Source organism: Aquarana catesbeiana, linkage group LG02 (genome assembly GCF_042186555.1).
Source record: "Aquarana catesbeiana isolate 2022-GZ linkage group LG02, ASM4218655v1, whole genome shotgun sequence".
Lineage (NCBI taxonomy): Eukaryota > Metazoa > Chordata > Amphibia > Anura > Ranidae > Aquarana > Aquarana catesbeiana.
The window spans coordinates 714,664,294-714,685,596 of record NC_133325.1 but is presented as its reverse complement, the minus strand read 5'-3'; the positions used below and the strand labels follow the sequence as shown (position 1 = coordinate 714,685,596).

The window sequence follows — 21,303 nt, the reverse complement described above, 5'->3', positions numbered from 1 at the left end:
TTGCAAACAATGGCTACAGTGTGTGTAGTAGATCTCCGAAACGGATAGCTGTACAATTCTTTACTGTTTTATTTCTATATGTCATACTTTTTTTATACTAAGAGCACTGGATTTTCAAGATGACATTTGGGGACACCCTACTGATCTCTCCCACTTTAAACGCTCCTATTTGTAGCCACAGCCATAAAATCTTAAAAAATTAAAACATGGCTGAGCAGTGCCTAGGAAAGCCAGCCTGAAAGACTATTGGCGCACATGTGTGGCTGGCTCCAACAATGCCATATTAGGGTGCCATCTGCAGTTCTTACTAGTGCCATCCTTAACATGCCTACCTGGCAATAAAACATAGAAGAGGACTTAGGGGCACTTCTAGGATTTTGAAAGACCTGGGACACCCTCAGGCATTCTGAGGAGAGGAATGATGTGGCATGCATACTGCTCTATGGCCAATGGTTGATGTGTCCAAATTGTGCTAATGGTGGGAGGGACATTACGGGGTTTGGTTAATAAAGACCTGAGCCTATTCTGTTGTAGGTCAAGAGTTCGTGATGCACAGAGAACTAGGGTGAGGTGTGTACAATGCAAGTGCAGAAGTCAAGAGTAATAAACGCACAGGTTGCCTAAAAAGCAAAAATGACTCTCTTATCCTAATACAATCCCCTTACCTCTCTGACAAAACCACCTCCAGCATAATATATTTCCCCCTTCCTCAATTCCTGAATTGTACTTAACAGACTTTGGCATTGCAGTGCATCTGCTATTCTGCTAATGTGCACCCTGGGTTTTGGCACCACATCCCACATTTCTTTTCTTTAATATGTGAATAAAGGGACATCTTCCAAAACGACTCCTCGGCCCTATGCTACTAGTGTGAGAGGTGGCGGTTGGATAGGAGCACAGGGACAAAAGCCAGCAGCTACATAATTCACCTAGAAGAACAAATACTTGGACAGTTGCCATTTGAAATCAAGGAACCTCATACAACCTACCTGAAAAAGTGCCAAACGCACGTTTGTTAATGGTCTCACTTAAAAAGATTTTTGTATGAGATGCCAAGGAGGCCTGGTAGGATTTTTTCTTCATGGTGTCTTTGGAACCTACTTTGAACTTTCTCAGCAAAGAAGCAGAGGTATCATCCCCATACCCCCATACACACCAACCGATAATATTTCCCTTGCATTGCAAATACATATATGTCAGATATCTGTCTCTGCTTTTATTTTTCAATCCAGTACAGATATGTGAACTTATTTAGTGCATACAGAAGTGGTAGTTAGGAAGGCATGAAAGCAAGGTGGTTAATTGGGGCATTATTGGCAGCAATATGGCACTGTGAATGGCAGAGAGGCTTGCAATAGCTGAAGAGTGTACCTGCAGTTCTCCTCTGTTTTTGCTGTTTTCTTGTTGGCATGCTGCCAGTTTGTATGTCTTCTCTGTCTCTCTTCTTCTTGGCAGGGGGGCATAGAGACTTTCTGGGGCCCCTACAGACCATCTGTGCTCATCTACTTTTATGCACTCTCAGCAGACTTCAGCCACTTCCTGTCTACATGTACTCCTTCAAGCATGAGTTGCATATACAATAATTGCTATGGACTGGCTTCCTGATAGTGACATTGGTGAATCATGTCCACACAATGAGGTTGATTTACTAAAGGCAAATAGGCGGTTCCCTTTACAAGGGAAGTTGGACTTTGCTAGAGAATTTTCCAAAGAGTTTAGTGAATGTGGTGAAATTTAATTTGCAAAGAATACCCAATTTTCTGACCAAAAGAGAGTTTGTCGTAATTAGCCTCACTTTCGTAAGATACGAATTGTTGGTATTTTAGTTTGAATTTGGCACATTCATTGTGCCACATTGTAAAAGTGGCACATTTTACAACTACCTCAGTTTGACACACAAGTCACTCTCAGAAGTAAAAGTGTCACAGATTTTTTTTTTTTATGACTTTGGTGTAACACATTAACAAGATGGATTAACACCAGAAAAAAGGAACAGCAGCTTTGTAGTGTTCCTACCAGTGTTCTTAATTGCACACAAATGGATGATGAAATTCAGCAGAGATTCATCTTATTAACTAATGTAAAGCCTGGTACACACGGGCTTGCCTGAACGTCAAAAAACTGAGGAGCTCATGAGGAGGTCCTGTACTAATGATATGATTTTAGTACATCAATCTCCCTGCTGAGCTATTGTGTTCTGACCCCCCCCCCCCCCCCCCACCAGAACACAATAGTCAGTGCTTGCAGTCACTGGCTGAGAGCGCTGATCGGATGCCGATTGGCTGCTGGTTTTCCAGCAAGCTTGTATGACAGAAACCAGCCGTAAGATTGGCTTCTGTCAAACAAGGATCCGTACACACGGGCCAAATGTTGGCTGGTATCTACTGTACCTCCTGATTTCAGACAATATTCAGCTCTTGTGTTTGGGGCGTAAGGGAAAATTTTCTTGCAAAGTGAAAACTCTTTTGCAAAGTAAACAGCCTATTTACCCTTAGTAAATCAGCTCCTTTGTTTAAACATTTTCCTGATACCTGTGGGTTTCCAATCCTTTGCAGGTCTTTAACCATTTCAGTGCTGGAAGGATTTACCCACTTCCTGACCAGGCCATTTTTTGCGATACGGCACTGCATTATTTTCACTGACAATTGCGCAGTCGGGCGACGCTGTACCCAAACAAAATTGATGTCCTTTTTTTCCCACAAATAGAGCTTTCTTTTGGTGGTATTTGATCACCTTTGCGATTAATTTTTTTTACGCTATAGACAAAAAAACCCCACAATTTTGAAAAAAAAAACAATATTTTTTAATTTCTGCTATAATACATATCCAAAGAAAAAAAAATATAAAAAAACAAATTTATTCATCAGTTTAGGCCAATGTGTATTCTGCTACATATTTTTGGTAAAAAAATTTGCAATAAGCGTATATTGATTGGTTTGCGCAAAAGTTATGGCGTTTACAAAATAGGGGAAAGATTTAGAAACTTTTTATTTTTTATTATTGCTTTTACTTGTAATGGCGGTGATCTGTGATTTTTAGCGGAACTGCGACATTGCGGCAGACAAATCTGACCCTAAGTGACACTTTTTGGTGACCAGTGACACCAATACAGTGATCAGTGCTAAAAAAATGCACTGATTACTGTATAAATGGCACTGGCAGGGAAGGAGTTAACACTAGTGGTGATCAAAGGGTTAAGTGTTCCCTAGGGAGGTGCTTTCTAACTGTCAGGGGGATGGGCTCACTGCGAGTAGAGAGAAGAACAGATGATCTCTCTCTCTCTCCTCCCCTGTCAGAACGCGGATCCGCCTTGTTTACAAAGGCAGATATACGTTCTGCCTCTCTTTCCCATGATAGTGGGTGGCTGGCGGACATCGAGTCTGCCGGACCCACGGGCAAGCTCCCGTGATGCATGGCGGGTGTGCATGTGTACCTCCAGAGGTGGTGCCTGCCCGCAAAAGCCAGTGCACGGACTGACGTACCAGTAAGCCGATTCGTGCAGCTGAGCCACCTTGCCGCAGTATAACTGCGGCGGCTGGTCGGCAACTGGTTAAAGGAGAAGTACACCCAAAGCTCGTTTGGCTGTACTTCTCCTGGGGGTCACAGGAGTGCAGCACGTTCTGCACTCCTGTGACCCATTTTCAGTAGACAGCGGGATGAAGCCGCTGTCGGCTGACATCACAGAGCCAATCCAAGCTCGGGAAAGATCAGGACCATATGGTCAGGATCTGACCACATGCCTGGGCTGGCTCAGCCTCTCAGTGAACCGCTGAAAGCCTGCGCTGGCCCCTCCCGCCCCCTCCACAGCCCAGTGCTCCAGTGAGCGCGGGGGGGTAAGAGCAGAGAGCCGGTGACTGACAGTCACCAGCTCTCTGCTCAGGGAGCTCTAAGAACTGAGCGATTGGTGATGTTTGATCACTCGGTTCTCAGGGTTAATGCCGGCAGGGGACAGATTCAGAATTGGACCAATGCTACCTCCACCTAAGTAAGTAGGATTCCAATAAAAAAATGACCATACTTCCCTTTTTTAACTGAGTTGTCCCAAGGATTTGGGATATTTAAAAACATAAAAAAAGATGAAAGTAGAGAGTCAAGTAACTAAGAAGAGGTAGAGAGGAAACATTTTCCAAATATTATAAGCCTGTAAAGAAAATGATTTCACAGACTGTTTAAAAATTCCCTTCCTATATGAAATGTAATACTCAGCATTTTCAGACTAAGAAAATCAGAAAATTGATTTAAAAAAACTGAGTTTGCTTTACTCACCTACACGGACATAGATACAGTATGTCAACTCTATAGGTATCCAGTTCTGTTTTATCTGGAAATATTTATTTTGCCCATAAGAGGAAAGCCAAATTAATCCTTTTCAGAATAAGTAGATCAATGGAGAAATGTTGTGAGTGCAAAAAGAGAACACAAATAACATACAATAAATTCAATGTTAGGAGGTACAGCATGTCAGCACAGTGATAAGTAGTAAAGTCATCCTTCCTCCTTGTCATTTTGTCTCATGATGTATATTGATTGTATACAATATCTCCATGTCCCACTAATGAAAAAGAACAGAGCCATTGATTTTCTACAAAGGAAGCACTGGGTGTATTCCCTTCATTTGATTGCGGCGTTGTGTCCTGACTGCCTACTGCTACTGATACGACAACATTATCGATTTCTCCATTTGTTTCAGATATGCACTGTTAGTGGTTATGTTAGAGGTAAAATACTTCCATAAGCAATATCATTATTTTTATGGGTTGTATCTGTGAAAAGCTTTAAAGATTTGTCGGTATATTCAGGATATTACATTAAATGCACTTATAATCCTGATATCAGCAGGTAGAGGATATTAGTTCTATACTTCAAGGGCAGCAGTTTAACCCTTTACTCTATTAAAGAGGGAATGTATTATAACAGAGGGTGTTAAACACTTGCTGACCACTGCACGCCGATATATGTCAGCACAATGGCAGTGGTGGGCAAATGGGCGTACCTGTACGTCCCCTGTAATTGGCGGGGCTAGCAGGCACAGCGTGACCGTGCCTGCGGGACCGGCGGACATCGAAGCTCATCCCCCCCACAGTTAGAATCACTCACACACTTAACCCCTTGATCGCCCCGTAGTGGTCAACCCCTTCCCTGCCAGTGTCATTTCCACAGTGATCAGTGCATTTTATAGCACTGATCGCTGTATAAATGACAATGGTCCCAAAATAGTGTCTAAAGTGTCCGATGTGTCCGCCATAATGACGCAGTCGCGATAAAAATCCAGATCGCTGCCATTACTAATAAAAAAATTACCGGTCATAATAAAAATGCCATAAAACTATCCCCTATTTTGTAGACACTATAACTTTTGCGCAAACCAATCAATGTACGCTTATCGCTATTTTTTTTACCAAATATGTGTAGAAGAATACATATATATTTTTATATATATTTTTGGGGGATATTTATTTAGCAAAAAAGTAAAAAAGATTGCGTTTTTTTCAAAATTGTCACTCTTTTTTTGTTTATAGCGCAAAAAAAAAAAAAAAAAAGCAGAGGTGATCAAATACCACCAAAAGAAAGCTCTATTTGTGGAAAAAAAAGGACGTCAGTTTTGTTTGGGTGCCACGTCGCACGACCGAGCAATTGTCAGTTAAAGCGACGCAGTGCCAAATTGCAAAAAGTGCTCTGGTCAGGAAGGGGGTAAAATCTTCTGGAGCTGAAGCGGTTAAAGTTTGTAAGGCTTCTCATGTCAAAGCATTTGGACAAGTTCTACCGGGAAACTTTCAACATCTAGTCGTGTGTTTGGAATTCTCACTGTCACTTTTCTTATTCATTTTGATTCATCCCTAGAATATTATTTATTTATGTAGTTTTATTAATTTAATTTTTTTATTTTTCTTATTAATATTTAATATATGTGATGCTTACAATTTACGCTTTTCTGTTTTGATGCAGCAAAACTCTTGCATTTTTGCTGCACAAAAATGCATGTCAAGTAGAAATCCTATTCTTTCTTATGTGTCTGGATCACGTATATGCACCAAGGTTTTGTATGAAAGATAAAGGGAAACTCTATGGGAGGGATTTACTAAAACTGGAGTACACAGAATCTGGTGCAGCTGGGCATGGTAACCAATCAGCTTCTAACTTCAGCTTGTTAAATTAAGCTTTGACAATGAAACCAAAAAGCTGATTGGTTACTATGCACAGCTCTAGCAGATTTTGTGTGCACCAGCTTTAGTAAATCCCCCCCTATAGGTTTATTCAGGCCTACATGTGTTTGTTACCATGTACACCGCATGCACGCGGAAAATACATTTTTTGTACAATTGCAAGAGGCTGAAAGCTGAATTTAGATGTATTTGCCTTAATAACTACACATTATTTTTGTTTGTACTGTAGTGTACCATTTACATAAGTGTAGCCCTACCCCCTAGAGTGCCACTGGATTTTTGATCCCCCTATTCCTTCACAGCCAGGCAACATGCATTTTCCAACTCTCATTGTGAGACAGAAATCAGTCCATGGGCTTGTTTTTGTTGTCTTATTGGGGAAAACAACTTGGATAGGGAATAGGGATTATGGGAGGACAACTTTCCTTTCTATGCACACCACAAAAATAACAAACTCTCAACTGTATTCCCTCTGGAACAGTAACAGTCTTTCTGGAATTGGCAATAGAAATTCCCCTTCTAGGAGCTAGTGTCCCCTGGGTGGAATTCTAGCAAAGTACCAACTTGTAAGAGCTCTAAGGCTCCTCTCTTGAAAATACCAGTCCACCTGGCTGCTTGGTGAAATATCCCAAGCTTGATAGATATTGAATGCTTAATAGATATTGCATCGGCAGCTCTCTCCCTTCTAGGCCCTGGGGATGTAGAGGTTGTCACAATGTCTCCACAATATTTATGGGCTGATCCAGCCATCCTGCCAGGTCTCCTGCCTGGGGCTTAGTCAGACTCCTATAAATATGCAGATTTCAGCCTCTTGGCCTCCACCCATTAGCTTCTAGAAACTTCCAGCAGTTTCTAGAACACGGACCCCTTTCACACTGAACACTGCCCCGCGCTAGCGGTAAAGCGCTGCTCATTTTAGCGAAGGGTTTAACAAGGGGTTATAAGTGCCTGAAAAGCATCGCTGCCGAAGCACTTTGCAGGTGCATAGGTAGTGCTGCCAATTGATTTCAATGGCAGGGGTGGTTTAGGAGCGGTGTATACATCGCTCCCGCACCACCCAAAAGACGCTGCTTGCAGGACTTTTTTTCCCATCCTGCAAGCGCAACGCCCCAGTGTGCAAGCACTCGGGCTTCCACGCTGGGGAGGCATGATAGGAGATTTTCAGGCACTTTACAGGCGCTTTTTTTTAGCACTACAACATCTGAAAAGCGCTTCAGTGTAAAAGTAGCCTTAATAACCTTTAGCCCAGGTTCAGACATTGCATGTGATTTGCACCCGCACCACAGGTGCCGATCACATGAGATGTCTGTGCAGCGTATAGCTGAAATTGCATTGGATTCGCTGCCAAAAAGGTGCAGGGACTTTTTTTTCCCTACACTGGAATCGGATCGCATGGGTGTTCTCACCCATGCGATCCGATTCCTGTGGGAGTTCACAGTTTACACTGCGATCTGTGAAAAAATTGGGGGTGTCATTAACTTTGTATTGACACCAGCAGCGGTTCGCAGAGGCCAGTGTGAACTGCCTGCGGGAGAGATGCAATGCAGGGACTGGTGCTGGAATCTCTCCGGTTCCCACATCACATATGTGCGCATGCTGCATTTGCGAGAAGCATTTGGGGTCCCACTAACAATTAATGGTACCCACACGCTTCTCACAAGGGCAGTGCCTTTTGCGTGTGGTGTGAAAAGTGCATGGAAGGCACGTTTCCCGCACCCCATACTTGTGTGCGGCTGCAGCATATGTATACTCCTGTACAGCTACCTTTGTAGCTTAGGAGTCCTTGGGGGTGTTAAAAATGTGACTCAACCACATATTTTTACTGCTCCCCCAACTCCAAGTATAAACTAGGCAATAATGCTGAAATCTTTTGTTCCCCATGCAGTGGGGCTATGCCCCCCCCCACTGCCCGGGTCAACTGCTTGTTTTGTCTAGGGGTGAGCAGAAAGAATATACTCACCCGATTGTTCAATCTCCTGGACAACAGGGCTCCCCCACGTTCCAGAGGTGGACTGTTCCTGGGCTATGGAGCCTGCTCTGGATGTAATGACATCAGGAACAGTCCACTACTCAAAATTGTTGGAGCGCAGGGGTGCCAGACAGGTCTTGTACTGGGAGGATCAGAGGATTAGGTAAGTGTATAGCCACTCTCATCTCCCCTAGAAGATGCAGTACAGGCACAGTGCCACTGCATGGGAAAAGAAAAATTACTTCTGAAATTACATTAACATGTTAACGCTTGTATGAGATTTTAGTTATTGGATTTACATAATATTTATACCGCCTTACTAGCTACAGGGCAGAATTTTATGGGTTTTCACCTGCAAGCTGGATGGGGAACACAGTGCCCAGACAGTAACACCTTCAGCTCTCTCTGTAGACCTACAAACATTTTGTCATGCCAAAAATGTCAGTTGTGCCAAATGTACCAGCTAGATCTGTGGCAGCTTGTTCTGGTATCTTGGACTGAAAATATACCCTAAAAAAATAAACATAGTATATCCAGATAGCCTCGCAGTAATGTATTAATGTATTTACTCACTAGCAGTTTACAATATATTTCCAAAAGGTTGGCGCTATTAAAAGAAATAGAATCATTTGTCCTTAAGTTGTTTATAGATTCAGTATCAATAAAAACACCCAATAATAAGTAAGCTATGTTGGCATCATAATATTCAGGCTAAAGCCCTGGGAAGCCAAAGCCCTTAATAAAATACCTCTTGTGCCCATCCCTAAATTGTTCATAAACCAAGACTACTATCATAGGTCCTTGACCTTTTCATGATATAAATAACCGTATTATTTTACTGGGCAGAGCAATCAGAGCCTCCTTGGCGATAAACATTTCAGGTCAAAGAAGGAACGAGGCATCAAAACGTGTTTTCAGACCCCCTAGTTCATTGTACAAGGTGGGTTTGGCAAAAGAACTGCTAAACTTATCTAATTAATAACTTCACTGTTTTTTATCTGTTAATAATTTAGAGCAGAATTCCTCCCCGGAACACGCTGAGTGTTTGTTTTAAAAACATATGGGCCCTTTGCAGTACTGTTGTTTCAGAGTAAATGAGTCTGCCCATGTCACTTGTCTGTTTCTTTCTGGTCCTCAAGACCACCTGAAAAAATGGAATCCTTTGCGGGACGACAAATAAACATGTCTTTTGAAGGTTAACTGGACGCAGACAGATATCACATCCCATTCTGTTTATTTATTTCTTTTTTTCTCCCTTCTTCTTTTGTAGTTAATCTGCTGGATTCGAAAGCAATTCAAGGGGAGTTGGGCTGGATCTCCTACCCGTCACATGGGGTGAGTTTACCAGACTGTGAAATGGGAAAATGCTGTTTTAGAACAATATGCCATTTAACGACTGTTTCCTTTTCATGGTACGCTGCCGCTAAGCCTCTCCTGGATGGTTATGGAAACAAAAAAATGTTATTTTCAACAGAGAAAGGTGGTTTGTGTTTATTCCTAAAATACCTTGTAGATGTCATCTTATCTCACACATGCATGCACAGTGATACCTTGTGATGTTATATCAAATTATTCACCCTTCCTTTTACCATTTATAGGGCAACCTAGTTTTTATTTTTGTATTATTCCTTTTGCATTGTTAAGGATCCTGATAAGTGTTGTTTAACCATATAACCTGGAACCCTAACAAACCTCAGTGAAATCTCAGATAAACAAAAATCGTTTTCGTGAAAAATGCTTGTTATAGTCCTATCCCGAAATATTGATAGATCCTGTCTTTGGCCATTTCTCAGTGACCCCCTTCCTGACTAGAGCACTTTTTGCGGTTCGCACTGCATCGCTTTAACTGACAATTGCGCGGTCGTGCTATGTTGCACCCAAATGAAATTGACGTCCTTTTTTTCCCACAAATAGAGCTTTCTTTTGGTGGTATTTGATCACCTCTGTGGTTTTTATTTTTTGCACTATAAACAAAAAAAGAGCGACAATTTTGAAAAAAACTTTTTGCTTTTTGCTATAATAAATATCCCCCAAAAATATATAAAAAAACAATTTTTTTTTCCTCATTTTAGGCCAATAAGTATTCTTCTACATATTTTTGGCAAAAAAAAATCGCAATAAGCGTATATTGATTGGTTTGCGCAAAAGTTATAGCGTCTACAAAATAGGATATAGTTTTATGGCATTTTTATTTTTCATTTTTTTTATTAGTAATAGCGGCGATCTGTGATTTGTATCGGAGCTGCGACATTATGGCGGATACGTCGGACACTTTTGACACTATTTTGGGACGATTGTCCTTTATACAGCGATCAGTGCTATAAAAATGCATTGATTACTGTGTAAATGACACTGGCAGTGAAGGGGTTAACCACTAGGGGGCAATGAAGGGGTTAAGTGTGTCCTAGGGAGTGATTCTAACTGTGGGGGGATGGGTTTTAAGTCACATGACAGCGATCACCGCTCCCGATGACAGGGAGCAGTGATCTCTGTCATGACACTAGCCAGAACGGGGAAATGCAGAACAAAGGCACTTCTCTGTTCTAAGGCTCCGTGACACGATTGCCAGGAGGCCTGCTAACCCCGGCTCTTAAAGGGGACGTACAGTTACACCACTGCCATTGTGCCGATGTATATTGGCATGCAGCGGTCAGCAAGTGGTTAAGGGTGAGCAGGTATAAATGAGAAAAAAATGCTCTTTTGGTGTGATATTATTATTATTATTATTATTAATACTATACAGGACTTATATTATTATTATTATACAGGATTCATAAAGCACCCACAGTTTGTGCAGCGCTTTACAATTTGAAGGTAGACAGTACAGTTACAATACAATTCAACGCAGGAGGGATCAGAGCTTACAATATAAAATGGAGGGTCAAGTGATACAAAAGGTAATAACTGTGTGGGATGATCTGATAAACACATAGAAACATAAAAAAGTGATGGTAGAAAAAAGACCAAGCTGCCCGTTTTTGTTTTTTGTAAAAAAAATATTTTGTCCGAGTTTAGATCTAGAGTATGTTTGTCTCATGCATGTCTATTTTGAACTTTCTTCCAGTTAGTTTGACGTCATGTCCCTGTGTTCTTGATCTTGGTTTCATATTGAAAATACTTCCCCCTTGAACCTTATTCACCCCCTGCAAGTATTTAAAGGTTTCAATCATAGCCCCCCTTTTCTCAAGACTGTACATACAGTGCATCCAGAAAGGATTCACAGAGCTTCACCTTTTCCACATTTTGTTATGTTTACTGCTTTATTCCAAAATGGATTAAATTAATTATAGTCTTCAAAATTCTACATACCCCATAATGACAACATGAAATAAGCTTGTTTGAAATCTTTGCAAATTTATTAAAAATAAAGCACAAAAGAAAATTACATGTATATACAGTAAGTATTCACAGCCTTTGCTCAATACTTTGTTGAAGCACCTTTGGCACAAATTACAGCCTCAAGTCTTTTTGAGTATGATGCTACAAGCTTGGCACACCTATTTTTGGGCAGTTTCTCCCATTGTTTTTTGCAGGAACTCTCAAGCTACATCAAGTTGGATGGGGAGCGTCGGTACACAGCCATTTTCAGATCTCTCCAGAGATGTTCAATCAGGTTCAAGTCTGGGCTCTGGCTGGGCCACTCAAGGACATTCACAGAGTTGTCCTGTAGCCACTCCTTTGTTATCTTGGCTGTGTGCTTACGGTTGTTGTCCTGTTGGAAGATGAACCTTCTCCCCACTCTGAAGTCCAGAGCGCTCTGGAGTAGGTTTTTATCAAGGATGTCTTTGTACATTGCTGCATTCATCTTTCCCTCAATCCTGACTAGTCTCCCAGTTCCTGCCACTGAGAAACATCCCCACAGCTTGATGCTGCCACCACCATGCTTCACTATAGGGATGGTATTGGCCATTTGATGAGCGGTGCCTGGTTTCCTCCAGACAAGACGCTTGCCATTCAGGCCAAAGAGTTCAATCTTTGTTTCCTCAGACCAGAGAATTTTGTTTCTCATGGTCTGAGTCCTTCAGGTGCCTTTTGGGAAACCCCAGGTGGGCTGTCATGTCCCTTTTACTGAGGAGTGGCTTCCATCTGGCCACTCTACCATACAGGCCTGATTGGTGAAGTGCTGCAGAGATGGTTGTTCTTCTGGAAGGTTCTCCCTTCTCAACAGAGAAATGCTGGAGCTCTGTCAGAGTGACCATTGGGTTATTTGTCACCTCCCTGACTAAGGCCCTTCTCCCCTGATTGCTCATTTTGGCCGGGCAGCCCGTTTTAGGAAAAGTCCTGGTGGTTCCAAACTTCTTCCATGTATTGTTGATGGAGGCCACTGTGGTCATTGGGACCTTCAATGCTGCAGAATTTTTTCTGTACCCTTCCCCAGATCTGTGCCTACAATCCTGTCTCGGAGGTCTACAGACAATTCCTTGGACTTCATGGCTTGGTTTGTGCTCTGACATGCACTGTTAACTGTGGGATCATATATAGACAGGTGTATGCCTTTCCAAATCATGTCCAATCAACTGAATTTACCACAGGTGGACGCCTATAAAGTTGTAGAAACATCTCAAGGATGATCTGTGGAAACAGGATGCACCTGAACTCAATGTTGAGTGTCATGGCAAAGGCTGTGAATACGTTTTTTTTAAAAATACATTTGCAAAGATTTCAAACAAACTTCTTTGATCTTGCCATTATGGGGTATTGTTTGTAGAATTTTGAGGAAAATAATGAACAAAATGTGGAAAAAGTGAAGCGCCCTGAATACTTTCCGGATGCACTGTATTAAGTTCCTGAAGTTGTTCTCGATATGTTTTATCCTCAAAACCTTTCACCATATTTGTTACCCGTTTCTTCTATTTTATCAATAACTTTTTGTTTGTGAGGTCTCCAGGACTGGACACAGTATTTTAAATGAGGTCTAACCAAAGATCTTTATACTGTAGGGGAATCAGGACCTCCTTCCCCATACTGATGATCCTTCTAGTGATGTATCCTAAAATTCTATTCACTTTTCCCACTGCCTTGTCACACTGTTTGCTCATTTTGCATCCATCATGCAAACATGATGGAAAAAATAAAAGTTAATTTGTTAGTTAGGGGCAAGATGGACTTCTCTAAAGAAATGGGGTTTCAGGGATAACCTAAAATAGGATAAAGTAGGAGATAGTCGGACAGATTGAGGTAAGGAGCTCCAGAGAATGGAAGAGGCTTTGGAGAAATCCTGGAGGTGAGCAATCGGAGGTGTTGATAAGGAAGCCAGAGTGCAGGAGGTCTTAGGAAAAGCAAATAGAACAGTTGGTATTTTAAAGCAAGGTTAGTGATGTAGCTGGGGGCAGAGTTGTGGGTTGTTGTTAGTATTTTGAATTTTATTTGTTGGGTGAGCAGAAGCAACTCTAGGATGAATGTTTGTTCTTTGAAATCTGTAGTGAGTTTCCCTGCTTAACAGCTATAAACCCACAATTTGTAAATTACCATTTCTCAGCATGGTTGGAGAGCATGTTCATTTATGTTCTATTGTGGAATTAAAAGCGTTCAGCTGTGCACACTCCTGGTTCCTAGACTGCGCTATCATTGTATCTATTAAAGCAGTGTGCCAAACAAAAGCCTTATATGTCCATAAAAGTGATGTAAAAATATTTTAGTAGAGACAGAGTTTTTTTTTAAAGCGGTGCTAAAGGTAAAATCAAAAAATGACATGTATGATGCAATCTGTCACTCGCATTAACAAAGCCGTCTTTGTTTTCTGCGGTCCCCCCGTAGCTCAGTTGTTTTGCCTGCTGATTCTTCTGTTATTTTTCAGCTTACAATAAAAGACTATGCTGTTTCTAAAAGTAGGAGTTAGAGGGTTGAGACAAACCATTTATCACTGACAGGGGTGTGTACATTAGTCAGCTTTTATTCATTTCTATAAATCCTTTACCCAAAAGATACAATAAAAAATGTTTCTGTAATTGCTTAACAAGTGTTAGCTGAAGTTTGGTTTTCATTTATTAGCCACTTATGTACAGTAAATTTACTAGTCCATCTAACACTACCCTCTACAGATAGTGCTGCTGTCTAATGCCGACCATATACGGTTTGGATCCTGGCTGGTTTAGCAGGAACTGGCTGAGATTCGAACCATTAATCGGCTGAATGTACCAAGTTGATAGATCGATCAATTTGGGTACAAGCAGCCTGCCAGATTTGCTTGCGATTACTGATACAGCCACTAGGGATAATCACTGTCTTCTCTCTGGCTTCCCCCGCCCAACCCGCCCCCCTCCTAATAGAAGACAATTGCTGATTTCCCTGTGTTGATGGGGGAATTGTGGTTGCGGGAAAAAATTGCACCATGTATGGCCTGCCTAATAGTGTCTGCATTGCTTCTCCATAGATAGAGGAGCCACTCTAAGGTCAGCCATAGTTGGCTTGAATCTCAGCCGGTTCAGCAGGAATTTGTGCAAATTTCTTTCCTGCAATCCAGAAGTGTCTGAGCTTTGCCTGGCAATAAGGAGATTCTGAAAGCTGCTGCAAGTGCCAACTTATACATGTCAACAGCTTTTTATTATTATTTTTTTTTTTTTATGTGACAGAGTTCCTTTAAAAGAAAGGTAAACCAAGCTGACTGTTCTATCCCTTTTGCGATGTTTCCTGGATTGCATTACAACTGTACCGATTGATTTTTCTTGCTGCTTGACGGTTGTCCAGAAATGGGAAACCCACCTAATTCACGGGGCCACGTTTTCTTTGCTGGTTTAAGACCATTTGAGTGCTAAACACTTGGTGAGATGTCTGATTTTATCCCGTCTAATGACTAGTTGATACCCATTCACGCTTACGTGTTTTTCCTCTGAAATTTATGTGCTGATTCTAAAGGCAGAAAATATCCACATAACAACTGGAGAGATCCAGAGGAGAGCTGTCACATCTTTGTTCTCTCAGTAAAAAATATGCTGCAATTTCACACCACCATATCTAAATCCACTCATTACCAGAGGGCTTAATCCAGCTGTGACTGGCTTTCTGTAGTCTGACCTGCATACTTGGCAAGTGACCTAAAATTCTCAGATATGTGCCAGGCTCTTTAAGCCATGGCCACCGTCTTTTAAGTTGGACTTTTAACCCGTGTTATTTTTCCAAACTCTGCAAGTTGTCCCCGGAGCAGATTGTTGACACCACCACTTAAAGAGCTTTTAAGGAGAGTGTGACACCAACAAATGCGTACTCTTGTACATTTACATATTGTGAGCTGTGTCTGACAGATTTTTTTTTATAGATTCCTCCCACTCACACATCAGATGTCTGTCTGGGTATGCTGCCTTTAAAATAGCAGGTCTTTCAGGGGTCTTCAAACTTTCCAAACAGAGGGCCAGTTTACTGTCCTTCAGACTTTGAGGGGGCCAGACTTTGGCCAGTGTGAGTAGAAAATGTCCTGGGAGTAACCAATGCCCCATCATTGGTATCAGTGGGAGGACTAGTGACCCATTGTTGGTGTCAGCGGGAGGATTTGTGTCCCATTGTTGGTGTCAGTGGGAGGAATAGGGCCCAACTGGTGTCAGTGGGAGAAGAGCGCCTTGTGTCTGTGGCAGGAAAAGTGCCTCAAGGGTCAGAAAAGGCAAACAAAGGGCCACATCCAAGCCCCGGGCCACATTTTGGAGACCACTGGTTTAACTACTTGCCACTGCCCTATAGCAGCTATACTGCTACAGGGCGGCCGCTGTGTACAGGATCATGTATATATACGTGATCCTGCACTTCTGGGTAGTGGGCATGAATGTGCGCCTCCAGCAGCTTGCTACCCCTGTGATTATACACAGAGTGGGTACTGAGGACTCGATGTCCGCTGGCACCCGCCAATCATCCTGCAGAGAGACAGAACGGCGTTCTGCCTATGTAAACAAGCCAGATCGCCATTCTGTCAGTAGAGAATACATGGATCCTGTGTTCCTGCAAAGCATGGACAAGGATCCCTGTCTTCCCCTAGTAAAAGCACCTACCACACTGTACAAAAACACTGGCTAGGCACACAGTTAACGCTTTGATCGCCCCTGATGTTAACCCATTTCCAGCCAGTGTCATTAGTACAGTGGACAGTAGCAGTGCATATTTGTAGCAATGATCACTGTAGTAGTGTCACTGGTTCCCAAAAAAAGTGTCAAAAGTGTCAGTTAGTGTCCAATTTGTCTGCCGCAATATCACAGTCCCACTGTGTCCCAGGCGGGCAATAAAATTCATCACATCCTTTAGTAAAAACAACACACAAAGTACACTAAAACACTGGCTACACATTTAACACTTTGATCGTCCTAGATGTTTAACCTCTTCCCAGCCATTGTCATTAGTGCAGTGACAGTGCATATTTTTAGCACTGATCATTGTATTAGTGTCACTGGTTCCAACAATGTGTCAAAAGTGTCAGTTAGTGTCCGATTTGTCTGCCGCAATATCACAGTCCCACTATAAGTTGCTGATCGCCACCATTACTAGTAAAAAAAAATTTGAAAAAATAAAAAAATTAGATGCTTTACCTATTGAGCAAACCAAACTAGACACTTATGCCATGTACACACGAGCGGAATGTCCGACAGAAAAAGTCCGATGGGAGCTTTTCATCCTATATTCCAATCGTGTGTATGCCCCATCGGACTTTTTACGTCGTAAATTCTGACGGACCTAGTAAGAGAACATGTTCTAAATTATTCAGACGGAACCAATTCCTATCGTGAAAACCACTCGTCTGTATGCTGTTCTGACGTACCAAAAACGACGCATGCTCTGAAGCAAGTACGAGATGGAAGCTATTGGCTACTGGCTATTTGAACTTCCGTTTTCTAGTCTCGTCGTACGTGTTGTACGTCACCGCGTTCTGGACGATCAGAATTTGGTGTGACTGTGTGTATGCAAGACAGCTTTAGCCGAATTCCGTTGGAACTCCGTCGGAAAAACCTTCAGAGTTTATTCCGACAAGAAAACCAATTGTGTGTACAGGGCATTATTGGGATTTTTTTTACCAAAAATATGTATCAGAATTCATATTGGGCTAAATTGATGAAGAAACATTATTTTTTATATTTTTTTTATTGTATTTGTTTAATAGCAGAAATGATTTATTTCTTTATTTTTTCAAAATTGTCAATTTTTGTTTATAGTGCAAAAAAAAAAAAAAGTGTGGCGGTGATCAAATACCTTATTATTATTATAATATTATATTATTATTATATCCTTAATTTTTCTTCTTTCTATAGTCAGTTATCTATTATCTTTTATACAGTATCTTCTTCCTCTTTTCTCTTTCTTATTTCCTTAATTGACTATTTTCCTCTCCTCTCCTTATCTATCTATCTATCTATCTATCTATCTATCTATCTATCTATCTATCTATCTATCTATCTCTCCACTTTTCTGTCATATTATCTTTATCTATTATCTTTTATAGAGTATTTATACACTATTTTCTTCTCCATATTTTTTTTCTCTCGTCTTCTCACCTCTCTTATTCTTTTATATTCTATTCCTCATAGGTCAGTTAGACATAGAGGGTTAACTGTGTGTGTTTTTAAAGGATGACACTGTTTTGTGTTTTATTTTCACTCATTAAATGTATCCGAACACAGCCAGAGTAATTCTGTCCATCCTTCCACCGTGAGTGCTTTGTATCACAGGTACTTAATATATCTGTCATCGATGTGTCTGCTTCTCCTGGCACACCTCACTGCTGACAGCACGCCAAACTTTCTAAAATAGCATTGTCTAATCTATGCATCACTGTTTTCTCTGCAGAACATCCAGGGCTGACTTTGATTTCTAGACAGCAATAAAATGTCTTGGAAGCATTTAAAAATGATAAAAGGGAAAAGAAGCTTCCAGGTGCAGCTATCATGTTATATCCCTCAATAAAAATGTATACATTTAAACATTTGAAAAGTTAGTACATAGTCTATCATTTTAACAAGCTAATGTTCCCTTGCAATCTTGCACGCTAATAATATGATATTTCCGCTACATTTGTAAACATTAAAATACATTTTGGGTCTGTGTGAGCAAAACATAACAACTCTATTTAAAGGAGTTGTAAAGGCAGAAGGTTTTTTATCTTAATGCATTCTATGCATTAAGAAAAAAAACCTTCTGTGTGCAGCTGCCCCCCTCAGCCCCCCTAATACTTACCTGAGCCCATCTTGATCCAGCAATGTTACACAAGAGTCTTAAAAAAGGAAAAGAAAGGCGCCTCTAAGTGCAGTATGCAAAATTCAATAAAGTGCACAAAGGGTTAAAAGCACTTACAAGATTTTTAAAAGACATGATAAAATCAGGAGTCCTCATCTGTGGCATGTGTCCATCCTCAGCTGGGTGGTAGAGAGCAGTGTAGAGCCGTCCAGCAGCTGTAAAGCGTTCTCATGCGTGTTGGAAAGAGGAGGCAGCAGGGAAGCCTGTATTCACTGCGGGACACACAAGGCTGATGGTGTCAGTGTAGAGAAGGAGTTGGCAGTAACGCGTTTCAGAGCATGTGTGGCTCCTTCATCAGACCTACCTGCCAATGGCAAAGCGCCATTGGCTCCCGCTGCTGTCAATCAAAGTCAGCGAGCCAATGCGGAGAGAGAGGGGTGGGGTCGGGCCACTGCTCCGTATCTAAATGGACACACAGAGCTGTGGCTCGGCTCGGGTGCCCCCCTAGCAAGCTGCTTGTTGTGGGGGCACTCAACAGGAGGGAGGGGCCAGGAGAGTCGAAGAGGGATCTGAGAAGAGGAGGATCTGGGCTGCTCTGCGGAAAACCACTACACAGAGCAGGTAAGTATAACATGTTTGCTATTTTTAACAAAAAAAAAATGAGACTTTAATATCACTTTAATGATAATGCTATGTTTGGCTTTAATCAGATATCATTTGTGTTCCTTATGGAGGACACAAAGGTTAAGTAGAAGTTAAACAGAATCAGAATAACCTGAGCTAGGAGCTAATAAAGCTGATCACGTATTATTATATCATTATACAGAAGCACCAACAGTTTGCACAGCACTTTACTAAAGAGAGGGAGACAGTAGAGTTACAATAGAGTTCAATATAAGAGGGATCAGAAAGCCCTGCTTGTTAGAGCTTACAATTTAAAATATAGACAGATTGAACCATCTGATAGAAGCTGTAATTATACAAAGTCTCATTGAAGGGATGGTTACTAAGGTAGTCCCTGATCCCAATTATCCCATCAAGCTTCATATTTTTAGTGCAATGTGTTCAGCGTAAAATTTCATATACCCTACAGGAAATATATAACAGGAAAAATGCAGCAAGGTTTTTATTATCCCTCTAGAGTAGATGAGTGATATATGTAAAATGAATAATAAAGCATAAGTCTACGGTGGCTTAAGGCACAAATCTATGCAGTGGATCAGTAAATATATACCCTGAAGTCTAGTAAACGGTGGAAAATGTGGACACCACATGGATAGATATAAGAAAATAAATTCAAAGACCCAGACTGAACTACCAAAATATGAGCTGCATCACTTTGATGTTGAAACACATTTAAAGGGGATTTCCAATTTCAGGGAAAAAAAAGTGAAAAGCAGCTTCTGGGCTAGGAGATGTCCAGCACTGGGGTCTGTTTGCATTCATCACCCATTACATCGTCACTTTCTTTAACCACTTCAGCCCCAGAAGGATTTACCCCCTTAATGACCAGGCCATTTTTTGCGATACGGCACTGACAATTGCGCGGTTGTGCAGTGCTGTAGCCATACAAAATTTGACTTCCTATTTTTCCCACAAATAGAGCTTTATTTTGGTGGTATTTGATCACCTCTGCGGTTTTTATTTTTTGCGCTATAAACAAAAAAAGACTGACAATTTTTAAAAAAACAACAATGTTTTTTGCTTTCTGCTATAATACATATCCAAAAAAAAATATAAAAAAAACAAAAGTATTCATCAGTTTAGGCCGATATGTATTCTGCTACATATTTTTGGTAAAAAAAAATCACAATAAGCGTATATTGATTGGTTTGCGCAAAAGTTATAGCGTCTATAAAATAGGGGATAGATTTAGGGACTTTAAATTTGTTTTATTGTTTTTACTAGTAATGACGGTGATCTGCGATTTTTAGTGGGATTGCGCCAGACATATCTGACCCCAAGTGACACTTTTTGGGGACCAGTGACATTATTACAGTGATCAGTGCTAAAAAAATGCACTGATCAATGTATAAATGACACTGACAAGGAAGGGGTTAACACTAGGGGGTGATCAAGGGGTTTGTGATTCCTGGGTGTGTTCTAACTGTGTGGGGAATGGGCTTGCTGGGACAATACAGAGATCGCTGTTCCTGGTCACTAGGAACAGCAGATCTCTGAGTTGTCCCCTGTCAGAACTGGAATGCGTCTAGTTTACATAGGCAGATCCCCGTTCTGCCTCTCATTACCGCGATCGTGGGTCGCCGGCAGACTTCGAGTCCGCCAGACCCGAGCATGTGGCGTGCTCGTACCACATGCCACATGCATGGACCGACGTACAGGTACGTTGATTTCCGCAGCTGAGCCACCTTGCCACAGTACATATGCATAAGGCGGTTGGCAAGTGGTTAACTGAACCAAAATAATGCCATCCTGTTACAGGCTTGTGTCAACTTTATGCATAGCCAGAGCATCTATGTACCCTGAGGATTTAATATGGTAGATTGTTGATAGTGATAATTACTGTATTACTATGTATGCATGTGAGATAGGAACCTTAGGTTGTGAGCTCCTTTTGGGCAGGGACTGATGTGGATGTACAATATGTAAAGCTCTGTGAAATTTTTTGATGCCATATAGACAGATACCTGTAATAAAATAACCCAGATAGCAAGGATAACTTGCCACAAATTTATGGCAGTGTTGAATTGTAAGTCTTGTCAAATTTCTGCACATTTTCACTGGCAAGGTGTACACTTGCAGAGCACTTAAAGCACAAGTTTTAGTTCACACTTTTCCAATTTGTAGCAAATTTGCTCGGCAAGTCTCTAGCAAGAGCAAAGTTGCAGTGGTGAGCAGTGGAGGCTGGTGCTCCATTTTTGGGGGGGTGGCAAACAAACCACCCGCCACCCCCTGTTCAGTCAGTCCGTCATTCAGACCCAACACCCCCCTGTCACTCTGTAAACCAAACACCACCCACTGTCACTTGCCCGTCCGCCCACCAGTCCCGCACTTAGCCCATCT

The 21,303-nt window shown here is 41.5% G+C and overlaps 1 protein-coding gene across 4 annotated transcripts in view; it reads left to right on the top strand.

The window, feature by feature from the left end:
• Window positions 1-21,303, top strand: part of EPHA3 (EPH receptor A3) — a 573,384-nt gene that overhangs the window by 70,433 nt on the left and 481,648 nt on the right. For all 4 annotated transcript variants that reach the window (XM_073617000.1, XM_073617002.1, XM_073616999.1 and 1 more), the window contains exon 2: window positions 9,404-9,468. In XM_073617000.1, coding sequence (XP_073473101.1) covers window positions 9,404-9,468 — 65 coding nt within the window. The remainder of the gene's footprint in view (window positions 1-9,403; window positions 9,469-21,303) is intronic.